We start from the raw sequence: 24,851 nt of genomic DNA, 5'->3' as shown, positions 1-24,851 counted from the left end.
ATTTGTTTAATGTTAAGCATAGTCATTATGCCGGATCTGGGCATATGTTGGTGAATAAAAGATTCACTCTCTGTACTTGGTTATTTTTTAATGTGGTGAGCAAGGTGGATTCGGCTTCATCAGATCTCTTTCCCACTACGTGTAATGTGGTAACGATGACAAAGCCCTTTTTTCCAACATGGGTTTTCATGGTTCCATGACAGGGAATTTCTATTTTCAACTTATTTCATGATTTTCCTATCGAAGCCCTTTCTGAAATGTTTGCTTGGCAGCCCAGTATATAAAACTCCCCAAATATGTTAAAATATATATGACTGTTGGGCGGGGGGGAGGATTTGGTGATTCATATACCTCCTGGAACTTTATTTTTATCAGACTGATTCATGGCCCCTGATTCAACAAATGCGTTGAACTCTTAATGTTCATTGAGTATAGAGATAGCAAAATCTGAGGTTGTTAGTAGAAGTGTAATGAGCTAAGTCGCACAGCACTGTTATAGAAGGAGCAGGTGCAAAAAGGGGACATAATAGCATGGGATGGAAAAAAGAAATCTTTGAAAAGCATCATAAAAGCAGAAAATGGGTGGGGCGCCTGGGTGGCTTAGTCGGTTAGGCGTCCGACTTTCGCTTAGGTCATGATCTCGCAGTTCGTGGGTTCGAGCCCCGCGTCGGGCTCTGTGCTGACTGCCAGCTCAGAGCCTGGAGCCTGTTTCAGAGTCTGTGACTCCCTCTCTCTGTGACCCTCCCCTGCTCACGCTGTCTCTCTCTCTCTCCTAGAAATAAATAAAACATTAAAAAAAAGAAAAAAAAAGAAAAAAAGCAGAAAATGGGTGAATGAATAATCAAATTATCACACAACCAAAGTTAATGGCATTTGAATTGAGACTATACTATGGTTAGACTCTGGGACAAATTATCCTTAAAAATGAGAAATGACTGTATAAGCATAATTCATTAATGAAAAGCATTTTCTTCTTATAGCTAAACGTCCATTTGTTGTTGTCGTTGTGTGTTTTTTTTTTTTTTTTGGTTGTTGTTGACTCTAAAGTCTAATTCTTACAGCTTTTATTTAGGTAAGTAAAAACATGACAAATAATTTTTAAAAATTTGTCATTGACAGTTCAACATAAATTAAGTAAAATAATTGTTACGCTACTGAACTATTATTAAAAATTTCCAATTTTTCCATAAAATGACCATTTCTAAATATATACCCTGATGGTCAAAACACATTCAACAAAAGAATATTCATTTACAAATATGAGAAGACTGTGGTCCTATAACTCTTTACCCCACCAAAGCGAGTACGTAATTGTCAGTCCAAGAAAATCAAAGTCTATTAGAATAACATATTCTGAATGAGTGATAACATTACTAATTCCTCCAATTTCCTTTGGCAGGATTAATTTCAATAAAAGTTCTCCAAATTAAATGTAGATTTTTAGCAAAAAGACATTTTAACCTTGTTAAGATAATGCAAGGAAATGCCCTGAAAGATTACTGTATTGACTATAAATTACTAATAGCAGTCCTTAGGATAATTTCACTAAATAAAGAATTGGGGGTTTTATTTTGGGTCTTTTTCTGCCACATAGATTGATTGGTGCTTGTTAAGACAGTGCAATATCAGTCTTGCTCATTCAGGTGCTTCCCCTCAATTCTTCCATAGCTACATATTACCATCTTTAGGTTTTTTGTTTTTTTTTTTTTTTTAATCCTTAACTAGTCCCTTTACTGCATGCATTATCTTCCAGGATTTTTCTCTGTTTTAGACTTCTTCCCTGCCACCCATATGCTTCTGGGTAAGTAGTTAACCACATATACAGAACTGACTTTCCTTTGCAGGTCTACTCATTTGTATCAAAGACTGGATGACACTGTTTGCTCCATCTTTGAACATTTGCCTGCACCAGGGTCGTTTAATACTCTTCCTTTGTAGTTATTTTGAATTTTGTGAAAATAAGCCCAACTGTGTCACTACATGAGAACACAAAGATAAGTTCAGTGACAATCACCAAATAGCCTTTTTCTTCTTCTGGTTTTCTAAGAGAAACTAAGGCACAAAAAGGCCTCCATGGGTCTGTGGTCAGTAACTAAAGTCAAGTAGATGGTCCATCTTCCCATACTGCTCCTTTCTTTACCCACTTGCTGGACTGAGAAACTAAGAAAATGACAGTTTAAACTTGATTTTTATTTCTGCCTTCCCCCGAATTTCTGCCATCCTCCAAACCCCACAAACTTCTTAGAAAAGGAAGCTCTTCTCTGTGGTCTAGATATTGGAAAGTCTTAATAGCAGTGGCTTTAGGTTGTCAAGAGATAAAGCCAGGCCATAATCCAGATTTAGTTAAGAGTTTTCTGAAAGAATCCAGATGTTGGCATATGATGGTTTTCTTAATAGGTGAGGGGTGAGCCCTGCTCTTGAGCCAAGCCACTGTGACTCAGAGTTGAGCTGAGGCTGCAGTGTGGCCCTCTTGAAATGAAGGTTGGATGGTGGTTGGGAGGTACTGTTTGTGAACAAAGAGAGTAGAAACTAATCCTAACTACCATAAATTGACCTTGCCATAGCTAAGATTCTCCTAGGTAGTAGGTTTCAGACAGCAAATATCAGCTTCCAGGTCATCTGAAGATCTTATCCTATGATATCTCTTGTAACTCTGGCAGTAACAAGGGCAAAGTAAATCTGAAGTAATGCAAGGTGTTTTGATCAATCTGGCAATGTACTCTGGGCTTCTGTCAGACATCAAGTAGGAAAGGCTGGAAGATTTGTTTTCTTTGCACTGAATAGTTTGGTCACGATGAAGGAGAATCATTTTGGCAGGGAGTACTGAGTAGTCTGCTGTAGACTTGAGTCCAACGGCTGCCACCTGTTAGTTCATGGGGATGCCCAGCAGGTCACAACTGACGTCCCATAGCCGTCTTGCTATTGTCTCATTCCGAGCCTGGGCAGAGACCCATGCCACACTGCAGTCACTGGAAGTGAAAGAGAAAGGCTTAAAACATAGGGTTTAAAAATAGAGTCTGTTCTCTGCCTGGAACAAGGAATGTGACAGAAAAACAACCCAGGGATGACATGCCCTCTATGCACTTCATAGGGCCAGTCTTTGTCTTATCTCTTCATTCTCCAATTCTTACCCGAGAGAAAATGTAATTACCATTTAGATCTCCTCACTAGATTACCTCTGATCAGAATGCTCTGCTTAATAATGCATAGCAGTTAATCTTTATATTTAGCTGTATCTGTATGTGTGTGTGTATAATGTATATATATAAATGTTTATTTGTTTTGAGAGAGAGAGCAGGGGAGGTGAGGAGAAAGAAAGAATCCCAATCAGAATTCTCACCACCAGCACAGAGCCCAACACAGGGCTTGAACCCATGAACTGTGAGAGCATGACCTGAGCTGAAATCAAGAGCCGGATGTTCAACCAACTGAGCCACCCAGATGCCCCTGTATGTATATATATATATATATATTTTTTTAATGTTTTATTTATTTCTAGGAGAGAGAGACAGCGTGAGCAGGGGAGGGTCAGAGAGAGAGGGAGTCACAGACTGAAACAGGCTCCAGGCTCCGAGCTGGCAGTCAGCACAGAGCCCGACGCGGGGCCCGAACCCACGAACCGCGAGATCATGACCTAAGCGAAAGTCGGACGCTTAACCGACTAAGCCACCCAGGCGCCCCCCCTGTATGTATATATTTAACTATAATATCTGTGCCTGCCTGATACCTGTCTATGTCCAGCTTGTTCACACAGAACCTTGTATAGTGTCATGTTGCTGAAATTACATTGGTTACAGATGCTTGGAGTAGGGGGAAAACACCCCCAAAGCTTATTATTTCTGGTCTACCAGCAATTATAACTGTTTTTAAATAACAAGTAAAGTTAGCTTCATAAACAATGAAGACAGAAGATGATAGCATAAAAGAAATATAAGAATAAACGGGTATTTCATATACCTTCTCTTCATTGCTGTAATCCCAATTATTTTAAGTCCCCACTAAATACAGGAGGGAGACAGGGTGCCTGGATAGCTCAGTGGGTTAAGCATCTGACCCTTGATTTCGGCTCAGGTCATGATCTCACAGTTGTGGGACTGACCTCCACATTGGGCTGTACACTAAGCATGGAACCTGCTTAAGATTCTCCCTCCTTCTCTCTCTCTGTCCCTCTCCCCGACTCGCATTATCTCTCTCTCAAAAAATATAAACATCTAAACAAATAAATGCAGGAGGGATATTCAAACTCTGCACTTCACAGAAATTTTCTCAAACACTTCTCATTTAAAAAAATGTTTTAAATTTTTTAACATTTATTTATTTTTGAGAGACAGAGAGAGACAGAGCATGAGTTGGGGAGGGGGAGAGACAGAGAAAGGGAGACACAGAATTCGAAGCAGGCTCCAGGCTCTAAGTTGTCAGCACAGAGTTCGACGCAGGGCTCAAATCTATGAACCATGAAATTATGACCTGAGCTAAAGTCAGATGCTTAACTGGCTGAGCCATCCAGGCACCCCTTAAAAAGTTTTTTTAAATATTTATTTATTTTTGAGAGAGACAGAGTACAAGTGGGGGGAGGAGCAGTGAGAGAGGGAGACACAGAATCTGAAGCAGGCTCCAGGCTCTGAGCTGTTGGCACAGAGCCTGACGTGGGGCTCGAACCCACAAACCGTGAGATCATGACCACAGCCAAAGTCAGATGCTTCACCAACTGAGCCACCCAGGTGCCCCCTTTTACTTATTTTTATATTCGCTGCATCTAGTACACAGCAGGTATTCAATAAAGTGATTGAGTAAATGGACTGCAATCTTTTAAGTTACATAAGAAGCAGTTTTTAAAATTATACTATTTTGGAGCACTGGGTGGCTCAGTTGGTTAAGCATCTGACTTTGGCTCAGGTCATGATCTGGTAGTCCATGAGTTGAGCCCGGCATCAGGCTCTGTGCTGAGAGCTCAGAGCCTGGAGCCTGCTTCAGATTCTGTCTCCCTCTCTCTCTGCCCTTCCCCTGCTCATGCTCTGTCTCTCTCTGTCTCTCAAAAATAAATATTAAAAAACAATTTTTTAAAAAAATTATACTATTTTAAGAAAACTGCTTCCAGGACATTCTAAACAAATTCTGAAGATGAAAAGGAAAGTTGGAAAATCTAAAATAAGTACATGAAGGAAACTCCAAACACTATGTCCGTCAAGACGGTGCTAATCAAAGAGTGGGTTACGGACTAGCAGGATTCATCATCTGGAAGGAAGCTTGTTAGAAATGCCAGTTGTCAGGCCCCATCCAAACCTGCTGAATCAGAATAGGGTTGAAGCCCAGTTATCTGTTTTCAGCGGCTTCCTCTGAAATGCATGGAATTTTGAGAAACACTGCTTCAAGATATCTTCACATTTACAAAACAAGCCTTCTTAGTACCTCTGTTTAAGGGAACTCACCAGCATGACCAGTACAACCTGCCATTGTTGAGTAAAAAGCCCATCACTGAGAATCAAAAGGCTTTGTATGACTGAGTTGGCCTCTGTAAGCCTCTGAAGGCTTTGTGTATGCCATATGTTCTTTCCAAGGTTACAATGAAGAGCAAATGACACAATGGACACAATGGAAAGTGCTGAGTGTCATAAGCTGTGACATGCTGTAAAATGTATTCAAATACCACAGTAAAAGCTACTTAAGTGTGGTTATGGTGCCAGCATGGTTATCATGCTGATATTTCCAGTAGGATTCTGGGCAGTATCAATCAGTATATGTAAAAAACCAATTTCAAAACTTATTACAAAGGCTATTCTACTGGCCTAAGGATAGACATAGAAATGAATAGAAAAAATTAAAAAGTTAGAAGTACTCTTACATTTGTGGCCAACTGATTTTTTTTTAGAAAATAAATTCTTTATAATGCTAATAGTTGTGATACAAATCTTGATAATGACAGGACATTAAAAAAAAGTATAAACCCATAATTTATTATAATATAGATTTTTTTTTTTACTTCCATGTTTTTATTTTTCACTTCCATGCTGACAGACTAATGGTCTGATTTAAACTGTGGTTTCTTGATAAATTGCCTCTGTTTAGATCTAGTTTTTTTTTTCTTTCATAGTTTATTCTCAAGTTGGTTTCCATATAACACCCGGTGCTCATCCCAACAAGTGCCCTCCTCTATGCCCCATCACCTCCCTTCCCCTCTCCCCCACCATCATCATCAGCCCTCAGCTTGTTCTCAGTATTCAGGAGTCTCTCATGGTTTGCCTCCCTCCCTCTCCCCAACTATTTTTCCCCTTCTCCTCTCCCATGGTCCTCCGTTAAGTTTCTCATAATCCATCTATAAGTGAAAACATACGGTATCTGTCTTTCTCTGCCTGACTTATTTCGCTCAGCATAACACCCTCAAGTTCCATCCACGTTGCTACAAATGGCCAGGTTTCATTCTTTCTCATTGCCATGTAGTATTCCATTGTATAAATAAACCACATCTTCTTGACCCATCTGTCCGTTGATGGACACTTAGGCTCTTTCCATGATTTGGCTATTGTTGAAAGTGCTGCTATGAACATCGGGGTACATGTGCCCCTCTGCATCAGCACTCCTGTATCCCTTGGGTAAACTAGCAGTGATATTATTAGGTCCTAGGGGAGTTCTACTGTTAATTTTTGAGGAACCTACACTGTTTTCCAGAGTGGCTGCACCAGCTTACATTCCCACCAACCGTGTAGGAGGGTGCCCATTTCTCCACGTCCTTGCCAGCATCTATAGTCTCCTGATTTGTTCATTTTAGCCACTCTGACCAGCGTGAGATGGTATCTCAGTATGGTTTTGATCTGCATTTCCCTGATGATGAGGGACGCTGAGCATCGTTTCATGTGTCTGTTGGCTACCTGGATGTCCTCTTTGGAGAAGTGTCTGTTCATTTCTTCTGCCCATTTCTTCACTGGATTATTTGTTTTTCGGGTGTGGAGTTTGGTGAAGATTCTGGATACTAGACCTTTACCTGATATGTCGTTTGCAATATCGTTTGCAATGAAAAACTATCTTTTCCCATTCTGTCAGTTGCCTATTAGTTTTATTGATGGTTTCCTTTGCCATGCAGAAGCTTTTTATCTTGATGAGGTCTCAATAGTCCATTTTTGCTCTTGATTCCCTTGCCTTTGGGGATGTGTCAAGTAAGAAATGGCTGCAGTTTAAGTCAAGGAGGTCATTTCTTGCTTTCTCCTCTAGGGTTTTGATGGTTTCCTGTCTCACATTCAGGTCCTTTATCCACTTTGAGTTTATTTTTGTGTATGGTGTGAGAAAAGTGGTCTAGTTTCATTCTTCTGCATGTTGCTGTCCAGTTCTCCCAACACCATCTGTTAAAGAGGCTGTATTTTTCCATTGGATACCCTTTCCCACTTTGTCAAAGATTAGTTGTATGGCCAACTGATTTTTGATAAATCTGTTATGGACTGAATTATGTCCCCCAAAATCCATATGTTTAATCCCTAAATCTCCAAGGTGATTATATGTGGAGGAAGGGCTTTTAAGGAGATAATTAAGGTTAACTAAGGTCATAAAGGTAGGGCCCTAATTTAATAAGACTAGTGTCCTTATAAGAGGAGACACTGGGAGTGTGCACACACAGAGTAAAAGTCATCTGAGGACACAGCAAGAAGGCAACCCTCTGCAAGCCAGGAAGAGACCAGAAATCAACCTTGCTGGCACCTTGATCTTTTTTTTTTTTTTTTTTTTTTTTTTTGGAGTTTTGGTGATGACTTATTGAGATAGTTTAGGTAAAGAGCACTGTGTTCAAATTCAATAATTATCTGCCATAATCTTAGTTCTTTTAGGCAGGGCAGAGGGTTAAGAGTGAACATTTATTGTCTATCACATTCCAGCCTCTTTACCAGGCACATGCATAGATTACTTCATTTGAATTTTCATTTTCATTTCCTATAGGTTTTCATAAAAGTTATCCTCTTAAGGAATGTAACAATTCTAGGCCATTGAAATTACATTTTTTGTACAGAAGTGCTTTTTTCCATTAAAGGTTGCATCCCTTTAGTATCCTCAGCTTACTTCCTGCTTGAGAAATAATATTTTAAACTAAAACCTAAATTTAAATCGGAATATGTTGGCACTGACATCAAAAGATTTCTTTCACTTTCTGTAACTGTAATACATGAAAGAGAATTCTCTCTTGGGACAAAAGCACATGACTCACAGCCAGTTTCTCTTTTGAATTTCAAGACCAGTTCTCATACGTATGGTATGTATTCACTTATATTTAGAAATATTTTTTCTTAAAGATTTCTTAAAGATTTTCACAGTTTGGGGGTGTTTAAAAACTTGAAAGACTTTGTCCAGGACCAGCAGAAGCCCTACTCTACTAAAGATGAGTTTATAGCAGGAAAAAGGAACCCAAAGAAACAAAGCATGATTCTTTCTTACAGGAAAGAAAGGGGAGTTGTGAGGCTTCTAATTGTTCCAAGCAGTCCATGTGGAAAAGTGGAAGGGAAATAGGAGTACACTGTCTTAATCTGATAAACAACCCACCATATCAGTGTAAAAAATGCAAGCCATAGCACGGGATACGTTCATGACGGTAACTAGCCTATATTTACCAACTTGTGTGTGTGTGTGTGTGTGTGTATGCATTAGAAATAAAACACAACTTTTCTTTTGGGGAAAACCACAATGACTTAAATTCAATGACTTTGCTAATGATATTGTTTTTCTAATTATCTTCAATTCAGAAAAACAAAGAAGCACCAGCAAAACAACAATGCGGCATGAATTTGTGGCGGGCATTAAACAAAGTTGAGGGTACAAAGTTGAATAAGACATAAACATTACTGTATGAAAGCTTGCAGTCTGGGGGGTGTGAGGGTCGTGTTTCCTCCAGGTTTAGTGGGATAATCATTTTCATAAGATATACACAAGAAATTATGTCCTAAAGATATACACAAAATGCTTTATGACTACAGGGAAATCTTCCTGGGAAGGACTTGAAGTTCCCTACTGACAGAAAAAGATGTGCTATTAATCTTTGTACCTCCTGTTGATGAAGGCCTTCAGAAATGATCCTTGGACTGAAGTGGACATTGGCAGTGAAGAAGGGGGAGTTAGAGGTTTAGGTGCTAGAGATTAAGGTTAAAGTAAGATTTGGGTGGATCCTTCCACTTGGCACTCTTCCCCATTGATCCTTGTTGGCAAAATTAAACAAAGGTTTGACTGTATCATTTGATTGATAACCATCTTCTCCACAGTTCTGTGAATACATGTGTTCAGCTTTATTTTAAAGAATAGGAGGGTCGTCCATCTGGTTCAGTTGGCTGAGTGTATGACTCTTGATCTCGGTGTTGTGAGTTCGAGCCCCAGGTTGGGTGCAGAGATGATGAAAAAATAAAATTTTTTAGAACAGTTAAAGAATAGGAAAATGGGTCCCAGAGAAGGGAAGAAAATGATTATTAAGATCAGACTTTCCATCACACCCCACTCCTACAGACTTAATTTACTCTCCCTCCTGATTCCAACTGCCACTGAAGCCTTACAGAATCTACACTCTTGTTGCCTCAGACTGCATATAGAATTGAACAGCTCAAGTAGAGTTTGATTAGGGTTTTAAAACATTGAGATATAATTGACAGTAACATTGCATTAGTTTCAGGTGTATGACATAATGATTCGATGTTTGCGTACATTGTGAAATGATCACACAATAGATCCAGTTAACATCCATCACTACACATAGATACATTTTTTTCTCTTGTGATGAGAACTTTTAAAATCTACTGTCCTCACATCCCCAAAAGCAAGGGAATCAAGAGCAAAAATAAACTGTTGGGACCTCATCAAGATTAAAAGCTTCTGCACAGCCAAGGAAACAACCCAGAAAATTAATAGGCAACCAACGGAATGGGAAAAGATAGTTGCAAATGACATATCAGATAAAGGGTTAATATCCAGAATCTATAAGGAACTCACCAAACTACACGCCCGAAAAACAAACAACCCAGTGAAGAAATGGGCAGAAGACATGAACAGACACTTCTCCAAAGAGGACATCCAGATGGCCAACGGACCCATGAAACGATGCTCAGCATCCCTCCTCATCAGGGAAATACAAATCAAAACCACACTGAGATACCACCTCACGCCAGTCAGAGTGGCTAAAATGAGCACATCAGAGAACTCTAGATGCTGGCGAGGATGTGGAGAAACGGGCACCCTCCTACACTGTTGGTGGGAATGTAAACTGGTACAGCCCCTCTGGAAAACAGTGTGGAGGTTCCTCAGGAAACTAACAATAGAACTCCCCTAGGACCCAGCAATAGCACTGCTAGGAATTTACCCAAGGGATACAGAAATGCTGAGGCATAGGAGCACATGTACCCCAATGTTCATAGCAGCACTCTCCACAATAGCTAAAACATGGAAAGAGCCTAAGTGTCCATCAACAGACGAATGGATCAAGAAGATGTGGTTTATCTATACCATGGAATACTACATGGCAATGAGAAACAATGAAATCTGGCCATGTGTAGCAACATGGATGGACCTTGAGGGTGTTATGCTGAGCGAAATAAGTCAGGCAGAGAAGGACAAATATCATATGTTTGCACGTATAGGAGGATTAGGAGGAACATCCATCGGTCCTCAGTTTTTGTCAGCATTCAAGAGTCTCTCATGGTTTGCCTCTCTCCCTTTCCCCCACCATTTCCATCCTTCTTCTCCCCCTTGTTCCTCCGTCAAGTTCCTCCTAATCCTCCTATACGTGCAAACATATGATATTTGTCCTTCCCTGCCTGACTTATTTCGCTCAGCATAACACCCTCAAGGTCCATCCATGTTGCTACACATGGCCAGATTTCATTGTTTCTCATTGCCATGTAGTATTCCATGGTATAGATAAACCACATCTTCTTGATCCATTCGTCTGTTGATGGACACTTAGGCTCTTTCCATGTTTTAGCTATTGTGGAGAGTGCTGCTATGAACATTGGGGTACATGTGCTCCTATGCCTCAGCATTTCTGTATCCCTTGGGTAAATTCCTAGCAGTGCTATTGCTGGGTCCTAGGGGAGTTCTATTGTTAGTTTCCTGAGGAACCTCCACACTGTTTTCCAGAGGGGCTGTACCAGTTTACATTCCCACCAACAGTGTAGGAGGGTGCCCGTTTCTCCACATCCTCACCAGCATCTAGAGTTCTCTGATTTGCTCATTTTAGCCACTCTGACTGGCGTGAGGTGGTATCTCAGTGTGGTTTTGATTTGTATTTCCCTGATGAGGAGGGATGCTGAGCATCGTTTCATGGGTCCGTTGGCCATCTGGATGTCCTCTTTGGAGAAGTGTCTGTTCATGTCTTCTGCCCATTTCTTCACTGGGTTGTTTGTTTTTCTGGCGTGTAGTTTGGTGAGTTCCTTATAGATTCTGGATATTAACCCTTTATCTGATATGTCATTTGCAACTATCTTTTCCCATTCCGTTGGTTGCCTATTAATTTTCTGGGTTGTTTCCTTGGCTGTGCAGAAGCTCTTAATCTTGATGAGGTCACTGGCACCTTGATCTTAAACCGAAAGAAAACTGTTTTCCTCCAGAACTGTAAGAAAATAAATTTCTGGTATTCTGCTATTGCAGCTCAAGGAGTCTGAATACAACTACCAAGGAAATTCAATAGGAAAAGAATAATCTTTTCGACAAACAGTTCTTGGACAACTGGATATCCACATACAAAAATGAAGGGGGACCCTACCTCATGCCATATATAAAAGTTACATGAATCAGAGACTGAAATGTAATGCTCAAATTATAAAACTGTTAGAAGAAAACATAGTGGTAATTCTTTGTGCCTTTTAGTTGGGCAATGGTTTCTTAGATAGGACACCAAAAGCACAAGTGACAAAAGAAAAAAAAATAAGTTAGACTTCCTCAAAAACTTCTCTGCTTCAAAAAACACCATAAAGAAAGTAAGAAGACAAACCAAAGAATGGGACAAAATATTTGTAAATCACACATCTGATAAGGGACTTGCATCCAGACTTTATAAAGAATCATTACAATTAAACAATAAAAAGACCAATAATCCATTTTGAAAATGGGCAAAGGATATGAATAGACATTTCTCCAACAAAGACAAACAAATGGATGATAAGCACACAAAAAGATGCTTAACATCACTAGCAAGAAAATGCAAATGAAAACCATAATGAGAAAAACTAGAAGAACATAAATAGAAAAATTACTTCATATTTACTATAATTGCTAAAATCAAAGGACAGAGGGGTGCCTGGGTGGCTCAGTTGGTTAAGTGTCCGACTTGGGCTAAGGTCATGATCTCGCAGTTCATGAGTTCAACCCTGCATCGGGCTTTGTGCTGACAGTTCACAGCCTGGAGCCTGCTTCAGATTCTGTGTCTCTGTCTCTCTCTGCCCTCCCCCTCTGTCTCTCTCTCTCAAAAATAAATATTTAAAAATTTTTTTTTAAAGGATAGACAATAAGAAGCGTAAGCACGTGTAAGCAAGTAAAGGCAGTGTATGAGGGAGAAGTTGGAGCCTTCATACACTGATGATGGCAACAAGAAATGGTGTAGCCACTTTGGAAAACAGCCTGACAATACCTCAACAGTTAAACATGGAGTTAATATGACCCATATTCCAGTGGGTTTCCATTTCTCGGTATGTAAACCAAGAGAAATCTCCATAGAAAAATCTATACAGAAGGGGTACCTGGGTGGCTCAGTCGGTTAAGCAGCTGACTTCAGCTCAGGTCATGATCCCACAGTTCATGGGTTCGAGCCCCACGTAGGGCTCTGTGCTGACAGCTTGGAGCCTGGAGCTTGCTTCAGATTCTGTGTCTCCCTCTCTCTCTGACCCTCACCCAGTCACACTTTGTGTGTCTCTCTCAAAAATAAATAAACATTAAAAAAATTTGAAAAAAAAAGAAAAATCTGTACATGAATATTCATAGCATCATTATTCAATTAACCAAAAAGTGATAACCCAAATGCCTACCAACTAATGAATGGATAAATAAAATGTGGTATATCTACAAACTGAAATATTATTTGGCAATAAAAAGGAATGATATACTGATAAATGCTTTGGCATGGATGACCTTGAACACATTTTGCAAAGTGAGAAAAAAGTCAGTCACAAAAGACCACATATTATATGATTCCACTTATATGAAATGTCCAGTACAGGCAAATCCATAGAGACAAAAAGTAGGTTTGTGTTTTCAGTCAAGAAGAAAAACTAGTGCAAAGTTTCTAATGCTTCCGTCAAGACAGACTTAAGTTCATTTCTTGATAGTGGTCAACACAGCTGCTTTTGGATCTTCAAAATGCTTACAATTGAGAACCTATGGCACTGCAAAGGCTCTTCAAAAGGCAATTAAATATTTACTAAGTCAAGGATTTGAGGCTGGCTTTCTTTATTCAATCAAATCCTTACAATTTCCAGGGAAGAAGAATCCAGTCACTCATGGAAAATCATTCTAGTGTATAAAACTGTATTAATTTATCTTTCTGAATTTCAGACCCACATTTCCAACTATTTGCCATACATTTCTACTCCATGTCTTATGGATAATACACTCAACATGTATAGGTTCAGGTTTATTACATGCTGGGCAACTGATGAAATCCACATTCTTTTGGCAACAGCAACCTGATTCCTTTCTGTGGAATTACCTCTTTCCCACAGTTTGAAAAGCCCATTAATCAAGTGCCTATCTTCCCCTAACCAAGGGGGTGAGGATGTGAGAATGGAAGACCTAGTGCTTTCTTGCTAGACAGCAAATGGTGAGCAACAAAAAAAAGACTAAAGATAATTGGGATAATACTCATTCTAGTAGCAGTGCCCCAGCCAGCTGACTGGTCACTCTATTCTAAGCTCGGCTCTTTGGACCTGGGAGAACCCCCATATTTTAATAAATATTAAAATATTTATTAAACCCTTCTTGCTTAAATTAGCTTCAGTCTGTTTCCACTGCTTTGGAATCAGAGAACCCTAAGCTATACACATTATATTTCCAATTCTGCTGTCTTAGTTAATGTCATTATCAACCTCCTAGTAAGTCAGACTTGACTCCCAGGTCACCAAATCCTCCCTGACCTCTCATTCAATTAGTCATCAAGAGGTAAAGATTCTGCCTCTTCATGGCCTCTTTTAATCAGTCTTCACATTCCAACTGTCATCACCCTAAATCAGGAACTTATTATCTCTCACTTATTTATCTGTTCATCAAACAAAGTCAGCAGGGATGTTTCTCTGAAGCATAGAGCAGATTATTTCTCTTTCTACTGGAGCAACTTCTGTGGCTCCTCTTTAAGTCTGGCATTATAGGCCTTTCATAACCTATCTACCTTTCTTTCCAATTTTAACTTATTTGCAGCTCTTTCTCTAAAAGTGCAAGTTATTTCCACATAATCTTGAAGAGGGAGGTAAAAACATGCTAAAATTTCAATCTTATGTGATGTCTGAGATTTACTTTAAAATAACGTGAAAAGAGGGGTGACTGGGTGACTCAGTCGGTTAAGCATCCCACTTTGGCTCAGATCATGGTTTCATGGTCCATGGTTTGAGCCCCCTGTCAGGCTCTGTGCTGACAGCTCAGAGCCTGGAGCCTGCTTCAGATTCTGTGTCTCCCTCTCTGCCCCTCCCCTGGTTGTGTTCTGTCTCTCTCTCTCTCAAAAATAAATAAACACTGGGGCGCCTGGATGGCTCAGTCAGTTAAGCGCCTGACTTCGCTCAGGTCATGATCTCGTGGTTCGTGGGTTCGAGCCCCGTGTCAGGCTCTGTGCTGACAGCCAGCTCAGAGCCTGGAGCCTGTTTCAGATTCTGTGTCTCCCTCTCTCTCTCTGACCCTCCCCTGCTCACACGGTCTCTCTCTCTCTCAGAAATAAATAAAAAACATTAAAAATAAATAAATAAATAAACATAAAAAAATAATAATAATGTGAGAGGAAAAATATATGGGAAGGGCTGGTAGATGGGATGGAAGAGTACTAGCCATGGCTTAATGGTTATGGAGGCTATACTGTGGGATTCAACATGCTATTTTATCTACTACTGTGTATATTCAAAACCCTCTACAATCGAAAGTTTTAAAAGTCTTCACTTACTCAAGAAGGGAGTCCACTGATACTATTTTAGTCCTGAAGACAATAGAACAAAATTTATTTTTAATGTAAGAAAAAAAAAAACCCAGGAGTCCAAAAAGGGACAAATAAAACTGGATGGACATAAGAAAAAGTAGGAAGAAAACAACCAGAAAGCATAATAAAAGATGGCATGGAGAAAATCAGACCTAGAAGTACCGCGAAAAATGTCAATGGGTCAAACCTAGAAGTACCACGAAAAATGTCAATGGGTCCTCTTAAAGGTAAAAACTCTAGTGAAAAGACGAAAGCTAGGGCCCCTGGGTGGCCATGATCTCACGGTTTGTGAGTTCTAGCCCTGCATGGGGCTATTTGATATCAGCACAGAGCCCACTTTGGATCCTCTGTCCCCCTCTCTCTCTGCACTTCCCCTGCTTGTGTTCTCTTTCTCTCCTCAAAAATAAACATTAAAGAAAAGAAAGATGGCTCAGTTGGTTAAGCATCTGACTCTTGATTTCAGCTCAAGTCATGATATCATGGATCATGAGTTCAAGCCCCATATTGTACTCTGCGCTGACAATCTGCTTGGAATCCTCTGTCTCCACACCCCCTTGCCCCTCCCCCACTTGCTCTCTATCTCTCTCAAAAAAATAAACTTAAAAAAAACCCACATTCAACTGTTTAAAAAAAAAGACAAAAGCTATGTTGCATAATGTACTTTATAAGAGGAGTATAGTATACCAGACAAATCCAAATTATTTCCTTTGAGCAATGAAACCCCATCTTCAAAAACAGATATAGTCATACCTGAAATGATGCCCACTTAGAATCTCAAGACCTTCTGTTATGGCACAGTACAGGCTGGTCTGGGCTCCCTGTTCAGGGGTCTTGATGAAGAAGGAGAAAAGCCACCACATCCACTTTATGAAAGTTGAGTGCCGAACCAATTCAGAGTTGACTGTGCCAGGGTGTACAGAATACGTCGTAACGCCAGAACCTAATGGGGGGGTGCCATTTGGAGAGAGGAAGACAGAACTTGATATTGCCACATGGCTGAAGAGAGCAGAGGACGTGAATAAACATTTGACTCCATGAAGACTCCCTTCCCCCAATAGTATTACAAGCATTACTCACAGAAGTTTCTATCTCCCCATTTCACAGGCGAATATCAAAGAGGTTATTAACTGTTAGGAAACAGTAGAGCCAGGACTCAACCTCTTAGCAGCACTTCACACTACTGACTACTTCTTTCTCAAAGCTGCCTTTTTATTGGCTTCCATGACCCCACACTCCTGATTTTCCTATGCTTTCTAGTGGCTTCCTCTTAGCTTCCTGGACCAGTTCATCATCTTCTACTCAAACTTCAAATGTTGGAGTTCTCATGGCTTGCTAAAATCCCTGTCTATAACTTTATGGTATGCATATTTTTATGTACATTATACTCCTTTGAACTCTTAACTGACTATGAGAGGCAATGTAATGTAGTGGTTAGAGCACGAACTTTGTGGGCAGACTGCCCAGTTTCAAATCCTAGCTTTACCACTCATTAGCTGTGTGACCTTGAGGAAGCTCCCGATGCTGTGACTCAGTTTCCTCTTAAAATGGGGATTATCCTTATATCTGCACCTCACAAAGTTGTTCTGAGGATTAAATGGGCTCATATGTACAAGAGCCTAGAACAGTATCTGGTACATAGTAGATGCTAAATGACACTTGTGCATGTGCTATGTGAGATCCCCAGTTCTTCACTAGAACCTTGGGACCAAAGAGGTTTCCAAATTTTTATTGATTTCAGAAAGATAATATGACGTTGCCAAACGAACTTTGGTGTCAAGCTTCTGAAAAAACGGAATTTTCAGGTCTTTGTGGATTTCATAATTGCAGACAAAGGACTGTGGATATATATTATTTCCAACTTCACATCTACTCTACATAATCCATAGTAATGCAGACACATAGGTCCAAAACTAACTTCATACTTTTTAAAGCCAAACCTGGATCTTGCAGTATTCCCTAACTCCAGACCAGGCAGGCACACAGAGCAGTTCTTGATGATTCCCCACATTACCATACTCAACAAGCTTTAGAGTTTTCCCATCCTAAACATCTCTTAGGAGTGTCCACTACTCTCCATCTCTACCACTCTAGTCCAAGCTACTGTCATCAATCACCTAGACTACAGAAATCATTGCTGTACATAGCCCTGCTCCCATTTGAAAGGTTTTCCACTGCTCTTTCCACCAAAATCCTTACCATAGCCTCTAAGGATTCTGGCTCTATTGACTTCACCAGTCTCAGGTCAGATTTCTCTTCCTTTTGCTTTCTATACTTTAACCACAGCAGCCTCTCAATTTCTCAAACTGAGCCCAGACTTTTGTGCATTCCCTTCCTTCTGCCTGGAATGTTCCTCAATCTCCTCAGATGACTCATCCCACCCACTCTGTAACTCATTTAATTTCTAATCATCTTATATAAAGGCTTAGCTTGCAACTCATTTCTTTAGAGAAATCCCTGATCCCTCAGACTGAATAAGCACTCCCGCCAATCCGTTATAGATCCTTATACTTTCCCTTTTATAGTATTTACCACAATTATAATTAAACAACAACAGAAAGGAAACAATCCAGATGTTGTTAAGGAAATGAATAAATACACCGAGGCACATCTATACGGTAAAATATAACACAGCCAATAAAAGGAATGGGGTAAATCTGTATGCACAATGTGGAAAGATCTCCAAGATATTGTGTTGGATTTCAGTTCCTTATGTATGACGCATACTTATGTAAATGCATAAAAAATGATTTGACAGGTACACATGAAGTTGTTCACAGTGGTTCTTCAAGGGGAGAAAGAAGAATGGGGGAAGGGGATTAAGTAAAGCTTTTTTTTTTCACTTTTAACTCTGTATTATTTGAACTTATTACAAAGAGAATTATTCATGTATCCTTAGACTAATTTTCCATGTGATAGCTGTGTAAATACTTGTTAATTATCTCCCTCCCCCAGTGGATATAATCCAAATCAAGGAAGGTACTGTACCTGTTTTGGGCACCACTCCATCCCCAAGCCCCAAATCAGTGCCATTGAAAAGCATGGACACTGAATACCTGACTGCTGAATGGTCGAATGAATGACTCCTCTGTTATGCCCAGGTCTCCTTCACTGTACCACAGCTGTCTCCCACCTAATCCTCACATCTCTCAGGCTTCCTCACTTGTGTATCTGGATCCTCATGGCTGGGCCCATCACTCCACATCCAGGGCACCCTAGCTCCCTGACCAACCCTTTGGATAGTGTTCACCATCCAGTTACTCTGATCCATCCTGAGCTGATAAAGGATGTCATGCCCTGGCATAGACTGGGCATATGAAGTGAGCTGACCACAGCTTCCTCTCTCCCCATCTCATAGCTATTCACATAGTTTGATGATCCTATTCCAACAATGGGACTCCTGTGTCTGATTCCCTGAGCCAAAATTCTGCCTGCCTCAACTCTTAAGCAACCCCAGCTGTCCACCCTGGATTACCTTTCTTTTTATTGAAAATTCAGAGTAGACAGTGCTAAGGACCTCTGTGTATTTGTGATTGGAGAATCCCGTCTTCAAGCATGCATTTCTCTTACTTAACCTTTTGTTGTTAAAGAGCAACATCCTTCCCCCCTCCCCCCTCCCCCGCCCACCATAGTCCTAGCACCTGTTTTATCCTAATGGTTGTATCTAGTGCCAGTTCAGGTCCCTCCCTTCTATCTAGTCTCACTATGAGTAAAAAATCTTGCTTGCTCTTGAGGCCTGACTTAATGAGGACAATAACCTATAAAGTAATCCCATTTTACTTATGAGGAAATAAGTCTTGAAAAGTTAAGTAGCTTGCTACAAGTCACATGGCTAGTAAGTACTAAAGCTAAGCCTTACAACTCAAAGTCAGAATTTCCCCATCTCCTGCCAGCCACCTCCAATATTCAGTTGTGGGCTACTTACTAAAATAATACCCAGTTAGAGTCATGGAAACAGATTTTATCCAGGGGATGGGCTCCAGAAAACAATGTATTCCCTTGGCTTTTTGCTACTTCCCATTGCCTTATATCTCTATATTCATTTCTTCTAAGCCTACCTTTAAGTCTCCGGGCCAGTTCCTGGGTGAAGAGAATGTTGGCTAACTTGCTGTGACAGTAGGCCAGACCTGCATTGTAGAACTTCTCACCCTGCAGGTTATGGAAGTGGATCCTCCCCAGGTGATGCGCTAGGGAAGACACATTCACTATCCTTGATGGGGCTGACTCCTTCAGCTTCTCTAGCAGCAGATGGGTCAGCAGGAAGTGACCTACAAGAAAAACTAGAATTAACACAGTTCAAGGCCAATGTCAGGGGAAAGGGAGTAGTGGTGGGCCCTGCAGAGAATTCAGGAATAAAGCTTTTTGCCTCATTAATTCATTATCACCTACAGAACAAGCTCAGTGAGAGATTAGGAAAATAAGGCAGCCATCCTTCCATGAAAGGGATCTGGAACATGTGAATATGAAGTCCTGTCTTCTTCCAACTTTGATTAATATCACTCTTTAAGAGCAGGCGGCCTCTACCTAATGCTGGCCGTGAGGATCACTACAAAGAAAGCAACACAGTCCCCAGTTCAATTAGGCTGTTCAAAAATACCCCAAAGTGAATTTAATCTGAATCACAGATTAAAAAGTAGGTGGAGCCTCGAGTGGGCCTCAATTTTATCCCTGGGCTTTCAGCCAGGACCATAGTATTCACTATTCACTTATGGTCTTTTAGGGCCCCGTGTCCAATCACACCACAAGGACAGCTCAGTCTGACCCCTAAGTTTTCCAAGGAGCACTTTAGGTTTCCTCCAGCTTTGTGATGAGACCAGATTTCTTACCCAAGTGATTGACTCCCATGTGCATCTCAAAGCCGTCTGCTGTCTTAGAGTAGGGACACAGCATCACTCCTGCATTGTTGATCAAAATGTGAAGATGCTTTTCCTCTGTAGGAAAGAGGAGATGTAGTGTGGACGCAGCCAGCCACGGCAGTTACACCTAAGAAATCTGCCTTACACACCCAGGCCTTGAAAATGGGGGTCCATGGCTTCAATTTTTCCTCCATTTCCCCTTCATATGTATTTTGTATTGTTTTTCATTGTTTAAGACTTTAGTTGAATCCTACATCCTTTTACCACAGAGCAAAATTCCATCTCATAAAACCAAGTGGCTTTATGATCTTTCCAGTTAAGGAGGGTGTTCTGCCCACCTCTCCTAATAGAAAGACTTCCCAAGAAGATCTTAGGAAGATTTTAGGCAAGAGAAAAAATGATGTTTTGTATGCACCCCTGCTACTGGAGAACTCCAAAAGGCACCAAAAGAAATACTCGTTTCACCTCTTTGTTACATATGATAACTCTTTCTCATGGTTTGTTTTCTCATGTGGTTTTTAATTTCTAACTATAAGCTCATATCAGCAGAAGTTGTTTACCTAGAGGTGTCAAGGTCCCTGTGTTATGAGGGGATAGGTCTACAGAGAACTCTTGGATTTGATTTTGATGTGATTCTACAGGGTTTTATGTTAATTCCTCAGCTCCAGATTCTTACACCATTTGGTGATGTAATAAATTCTCCCCCATAAGGGAGAGATGCAAACCATGAGAGACTCTTGAGTGCTGAGAACAAACTGAGGACTGATGGGTGTGTGTGGGAGGGGGGATGATGGGCATGGAGGAGGGTACTTGTGAGGATGAGCACTGAGTATTATATGGAAACCAACTTGACAATAAACTATTTGTAAAAAAAAAAAAAAAAAAATTCTCCCCATAGATGATGCCAACTTGAGGTTCTAATATCTTGCAGATGACTCTCTAACCATCTATGTCCTGAAGAGAAGATGAGCTTTTTTGTCACGTCTTAGAGCTGGTTGCCTAGGGTATTTTTATACCTCTTTATCATGGACAAGATGTCTTTTCATGAATCCCAAACTTATGTGGAATCTGAGATATAGCTCCTCAGCTCTCAGGGCCTAAGTAAGGCCTTATCTCCTGTCCCTGTATGAGTGCTTAGACTCCAGATCCTAAAGCTCATATTGAGTTCAGATACTCCCGTGAGATTTTTGGCTTTAGTTCTTATGCACTACTAGGACTTTTTTTTTTTTTTTAATGTTTACCTATTTATTTTAAAAGAGAAAAACAGAGAATGGGGAGGAGCAGAGAGAGAGAGGGAGAGAGAATCCCAAGCAGGCTCCATGCTGTCAGCGCAGAGCCTAATGTCAGACTCGATCCCATGAACTATAAGATCATGACCAGGCCTGAAATCCAGTCAGATGCTTAACCGACTGAGCCACCCAGGTGCCACGCATTGCTATGACTTTTTAAATTTATTTTTTTTGTTTCTGCCTCTTGAGGATTCCCCTTTGTTACTAAGGAGTCAGCTACAAATGAAAGTTTTTGATTATAAATGATCTAGTATTTCTACATATTAAAGAGGGTGAAGGACCTTTTCCTTTAGCTAAGTCTGCCATGTTGATTGCAAGACCAAAAACATAATCTCCAGCTCAACACTTACCTGCTAAGAAATCTTTAGCAAAGCCTCGAATAGATTTAGTATCAGCTAAGTCCAGTTGCCGAACCAACACCTCTTGGTTCCCTGTCAAGGTCTGGATCTCTCTGGCCACCGATTTCCCCTTTTGGATATCCCGGCAAGCTAAATACACGCGGGCTCCTGTCAATCAACATATAAAAGAAACAAATTGTCAGCTCTGCTTTGGAGTGGACATTACAGACCTATAGACTTATGAATGTTATTTTCCTACTGTTTTTTTTTTTTTTAATGGGAATTTTACCTCTACTTCATGACAGAGGTATCTGGTGAGCAAATCAAAAAGGAAAAATAAATAATATTCACTAAGTGTCCATTATATGTAGAACATTATACTAAGTTGAGACCAGTGAATCTGTGAGACACTTGGAAAGTTCTTGAATGCCAAGATTAGGAGGAAATAATGAGCATGGTCATCCTTGTGAGGGATAAAATGGCAGTAGCAGGAGGGAATTAGAAGCAGATGAGCTTGCCTCTTTGAGCCAGGTCTTTGGCTGTCTCCTTTCCAATGCCTGTGTTGGCTCCAGTGACCATAGCCACCTTCCCAGAAAGCTGGACAGTTGATGTACACACCCCGCTAGACAGCATTTTTCTGTAGAGAGGGAAGGAGAGCTCATCAGTTCTTCATTTTCCTTGACCTGGCCAGAGGTTCCTGCAACCCCCATGTCTTCCAACCCCAAAGCTAAGGTTTGTTTTGGTTCTTTCTAGTGCTGTCCCTTCATAGATTTAAGGAAGTTTGAAGAAAAGTTTTCTGCTCTTGCTCAGGAACAAAAGTGCTTTTATTGTAATGGCAAGCCTTAGAGCTGCCCCCTGCAGTATAACAACTAGATAAATATTTGATTATCGAGGTACCTGGCTTCAGTTTTAGCTCTTTGACAGACTTAGGGAATCACAAGACTCAGCCTACAAGAAGCAAGAACTGGTCCACTTATGTCAATCTGTCCACAACTGTCACTTTATGGCCTTGATATACAGCTAACCCAACAAAAAAGCTAAAATTATGAAAGCTTGTCAACCTGGGGCGAAACACAGAAACAGAAACATGCGCACTCGCACAATTAAAAATAAGACAGAGGGGCGCCTCGGTGGCTCAGTCGGTTAAGCGTCTGACTTCGGCTCAGGTCATGATCTCGCGGTTCGTGGGTTCGGGCCCCGCATCGGGCTCTGTGCTGACAGCTCAGAGCTTCGGAATCGGTGTCTCCCTCTCTCCCTGACCCTCCCCACTTCAAGCTCTGTCTCTCTCTGTCTCAAAAATAAATCAACATAAAAAAAATAATAAGACAAAGAAAAGACATAAATTAGGGGAGCTTGGGTGGCTCAGTCTGTTAAACTTCTGACTTCTGCTCAGGTCATCATCTTAGTTTGTGAGTTCCAGCCCCATGTCCGGCTCTGTGCTGACAGGTTGGAGTGTGGAACCTGCTTCAAATTCTGTGTCTCCCCCTCTCTCTGTCCGTCCCCCACTCGCACTCTGTCTCTCTCAAAAATAAACATTAAACGTTTTTTAAATTATTCAGTAAGAGACATAAATCAGTGCAAAGAGGAGCTAGTTGAGTGTCCTTGTTCCTAAGCACTATACTATCCTTCTTTTCCAAAGAAATGAACGCACAAACAGGGATTAACAGGTCTCAGATTGTTCTTTTTCTTCTCTGCAAATCTCAAGACTCAAGTAAAAAGAATCTCTTGACCAGGAGATACAATTTTAAAGAAATTTGAACGTGGGAGTTGCAAGGCACACACTCCTAGCCACTAACACTACCTGCTTAGTGTACACAGGCCGATAGGAAGTAAACTAACTCATGGTGCTCACCGAAGTTTATCTTCCTTCTCAGAGAAATGCCTCCTTGCTCAGTTTCTCACATCCTTTCGGTTTTAGCTCCAGGAGCAACAACGTATCAGGACCTCCACTGGGCTCTTTCTTCTCCTTACCAACAGGAATGAAAGAGACAATCAACTATGAAAAGTCTAGCTCTGGGCTAGCTCCCATGACCTAGCCAGGTGTTTGCGGAAATGACCCTTGCAGTATAATCTTCCTCAGAAATCTCACAGAGATGTAAGCAGTATTTTCAGTTCAAGGTCAACTTTTCATTGAGACTCTATCTGGGTAAGAGAATCTTGTGGTGGAAAGAGATAAAAGGCGTTTTCATCCGAGTGGGGGCACCAGGTGTTCGGAAGGCAGGTAAACTAGAAGAGCAGGTCGGTGGACGGTGACCACGCCCCTCCTCCGCCACACGACCTTCATCCCCGGGAAAGGGTTGTGTCTCATCAGTCACTGGTCCGCCGTCACTACTGGTGATTTACTCAGGACCAATCAGCAGGCGCCTGTGGTGCAACTCTCTGACGATTTTCTGCAGCACTCGGCCAGCCATTGGCTACTGTATCACCAGGTCAAGAGAGTACTACCCCTCAAGCTCTCTGTCTCACCCACAAACCCCAGGTTATGATTCAGACCCCCAGATAGTCGTGCTCTGAAGGCAGGATACCCCTCATGACGAAACCCTTTTTTCTTTCCTTTACAAAACAAACAAACAAACAAAAAAAAAAAAACGAAACTAACAGCAACAAGAGAGCAAGCAATGGGTTTTGCGAGTACCACGATTCCCATCGAGGGCCAGTTTCAGAAAGCGAAAAGTTGAATCACTCCATTGTACTTCAAAGGTTGGAAGCAAGAAGCCAGATAGGACTGGTTCAAGCCGTGGGAGCTATGGGGAAAACGGTGTTGAGGTCCACACTCCATTTTAGGGTCTAAACCCCCCCAATACTGGAAACTTAAGGGTTGGAGGTAGCCTTACACTCAGGATTCTCTGGAGCAGAAAGCAAGGGCTGCGGAGACGAAAAATGGGACGGGGAGAAACAAAGTGGGGTGCTCCGGATTGCAGCCCCCTCCCACCGCCTGAAGTCTCCTGTTCTTGTCCCCCCGCATCCAGGACAGCTGGACTCTCCTCCGACCAACTGAACTCCGGGCCTCGTCCTACTTGGAGCCCCCCAGGGAGTTTTCCTTTTCTTTCTTTTGGAGAACAGAGGTTCGGTCAGGATTAACGTCTCCCTGAATTCTTCTCAAGAGAAGGCAATACATTTGCACAGACCTGATTTGGGGTGCAGCGATGTACAGGAAAAAGGGGAGGAAGAGGAGCAGGAGCAGGGCCCCGATCATCTTGCTGGATGGCTGCTGCGGTTGCACAAGCGGAGCGAAATGCCCCAGCAAGGT

The 24,851-nt window shown here is 41.2% G+C and overlaps 1 protein-coding gene across 2 annotated transcripts; it reads right to left on the bottom strand.

Moving 5' to 3' along the window:
* Positions 1-1,687: 1,687 nt before the first annotated feature.
* On the bottom strand, positions 1,688-24,851 carry RDH11 (retinol dehydrogenase 11). 2 transcript variants are annotated; one of them, XM_039240743.1, is made up of 7 exons: positions 24,730-24,851; positions 22,120-22,238; positions 21,614-21,769; positions 19,945-20,049; positions 19,177-19,386; positions 15,872-16,061; positions 1,688-2,969 (listed from the first exon to the last, which is right to left on the bottom strand). In XM_039240743.1, exons 1-7 carry the CDS (start codon positions 24,795-24,797, stop codon positions 2,867-2,869), a joined length of 951 nt encoding a protein of 316 aa, XP_039096674.1. In that variant the 5' UTR covers positions 24,798-24,851; the 3' UTR covers positions 1,688-2,866. The 2 variants fall into 2 exon arrangements, with proteins under 2 accessions (XP_039096674.1, XP_039096675.1); XM_039240744.1 differs by lacking the exon at positions 19,945-20,049.

This window comes from Hyaena hyaena, unplaced genomic scaffold (assembly GCF_003009895.1).
Source record: "Hyaena hyaena isolate Hyena2069 unplaced genomic scaffold, ASM300989v1 scaffold_179, whole genome shotgun sequence".
NCBI lineage: Eukaryota > Metazoa > Chordata > Mammalia > Carnivora > Hyaenidae > Hyaena > Hyaena hyaena.
This window is presented reverse-complemented; position numbering and strand designations above follow the sequence as displayed.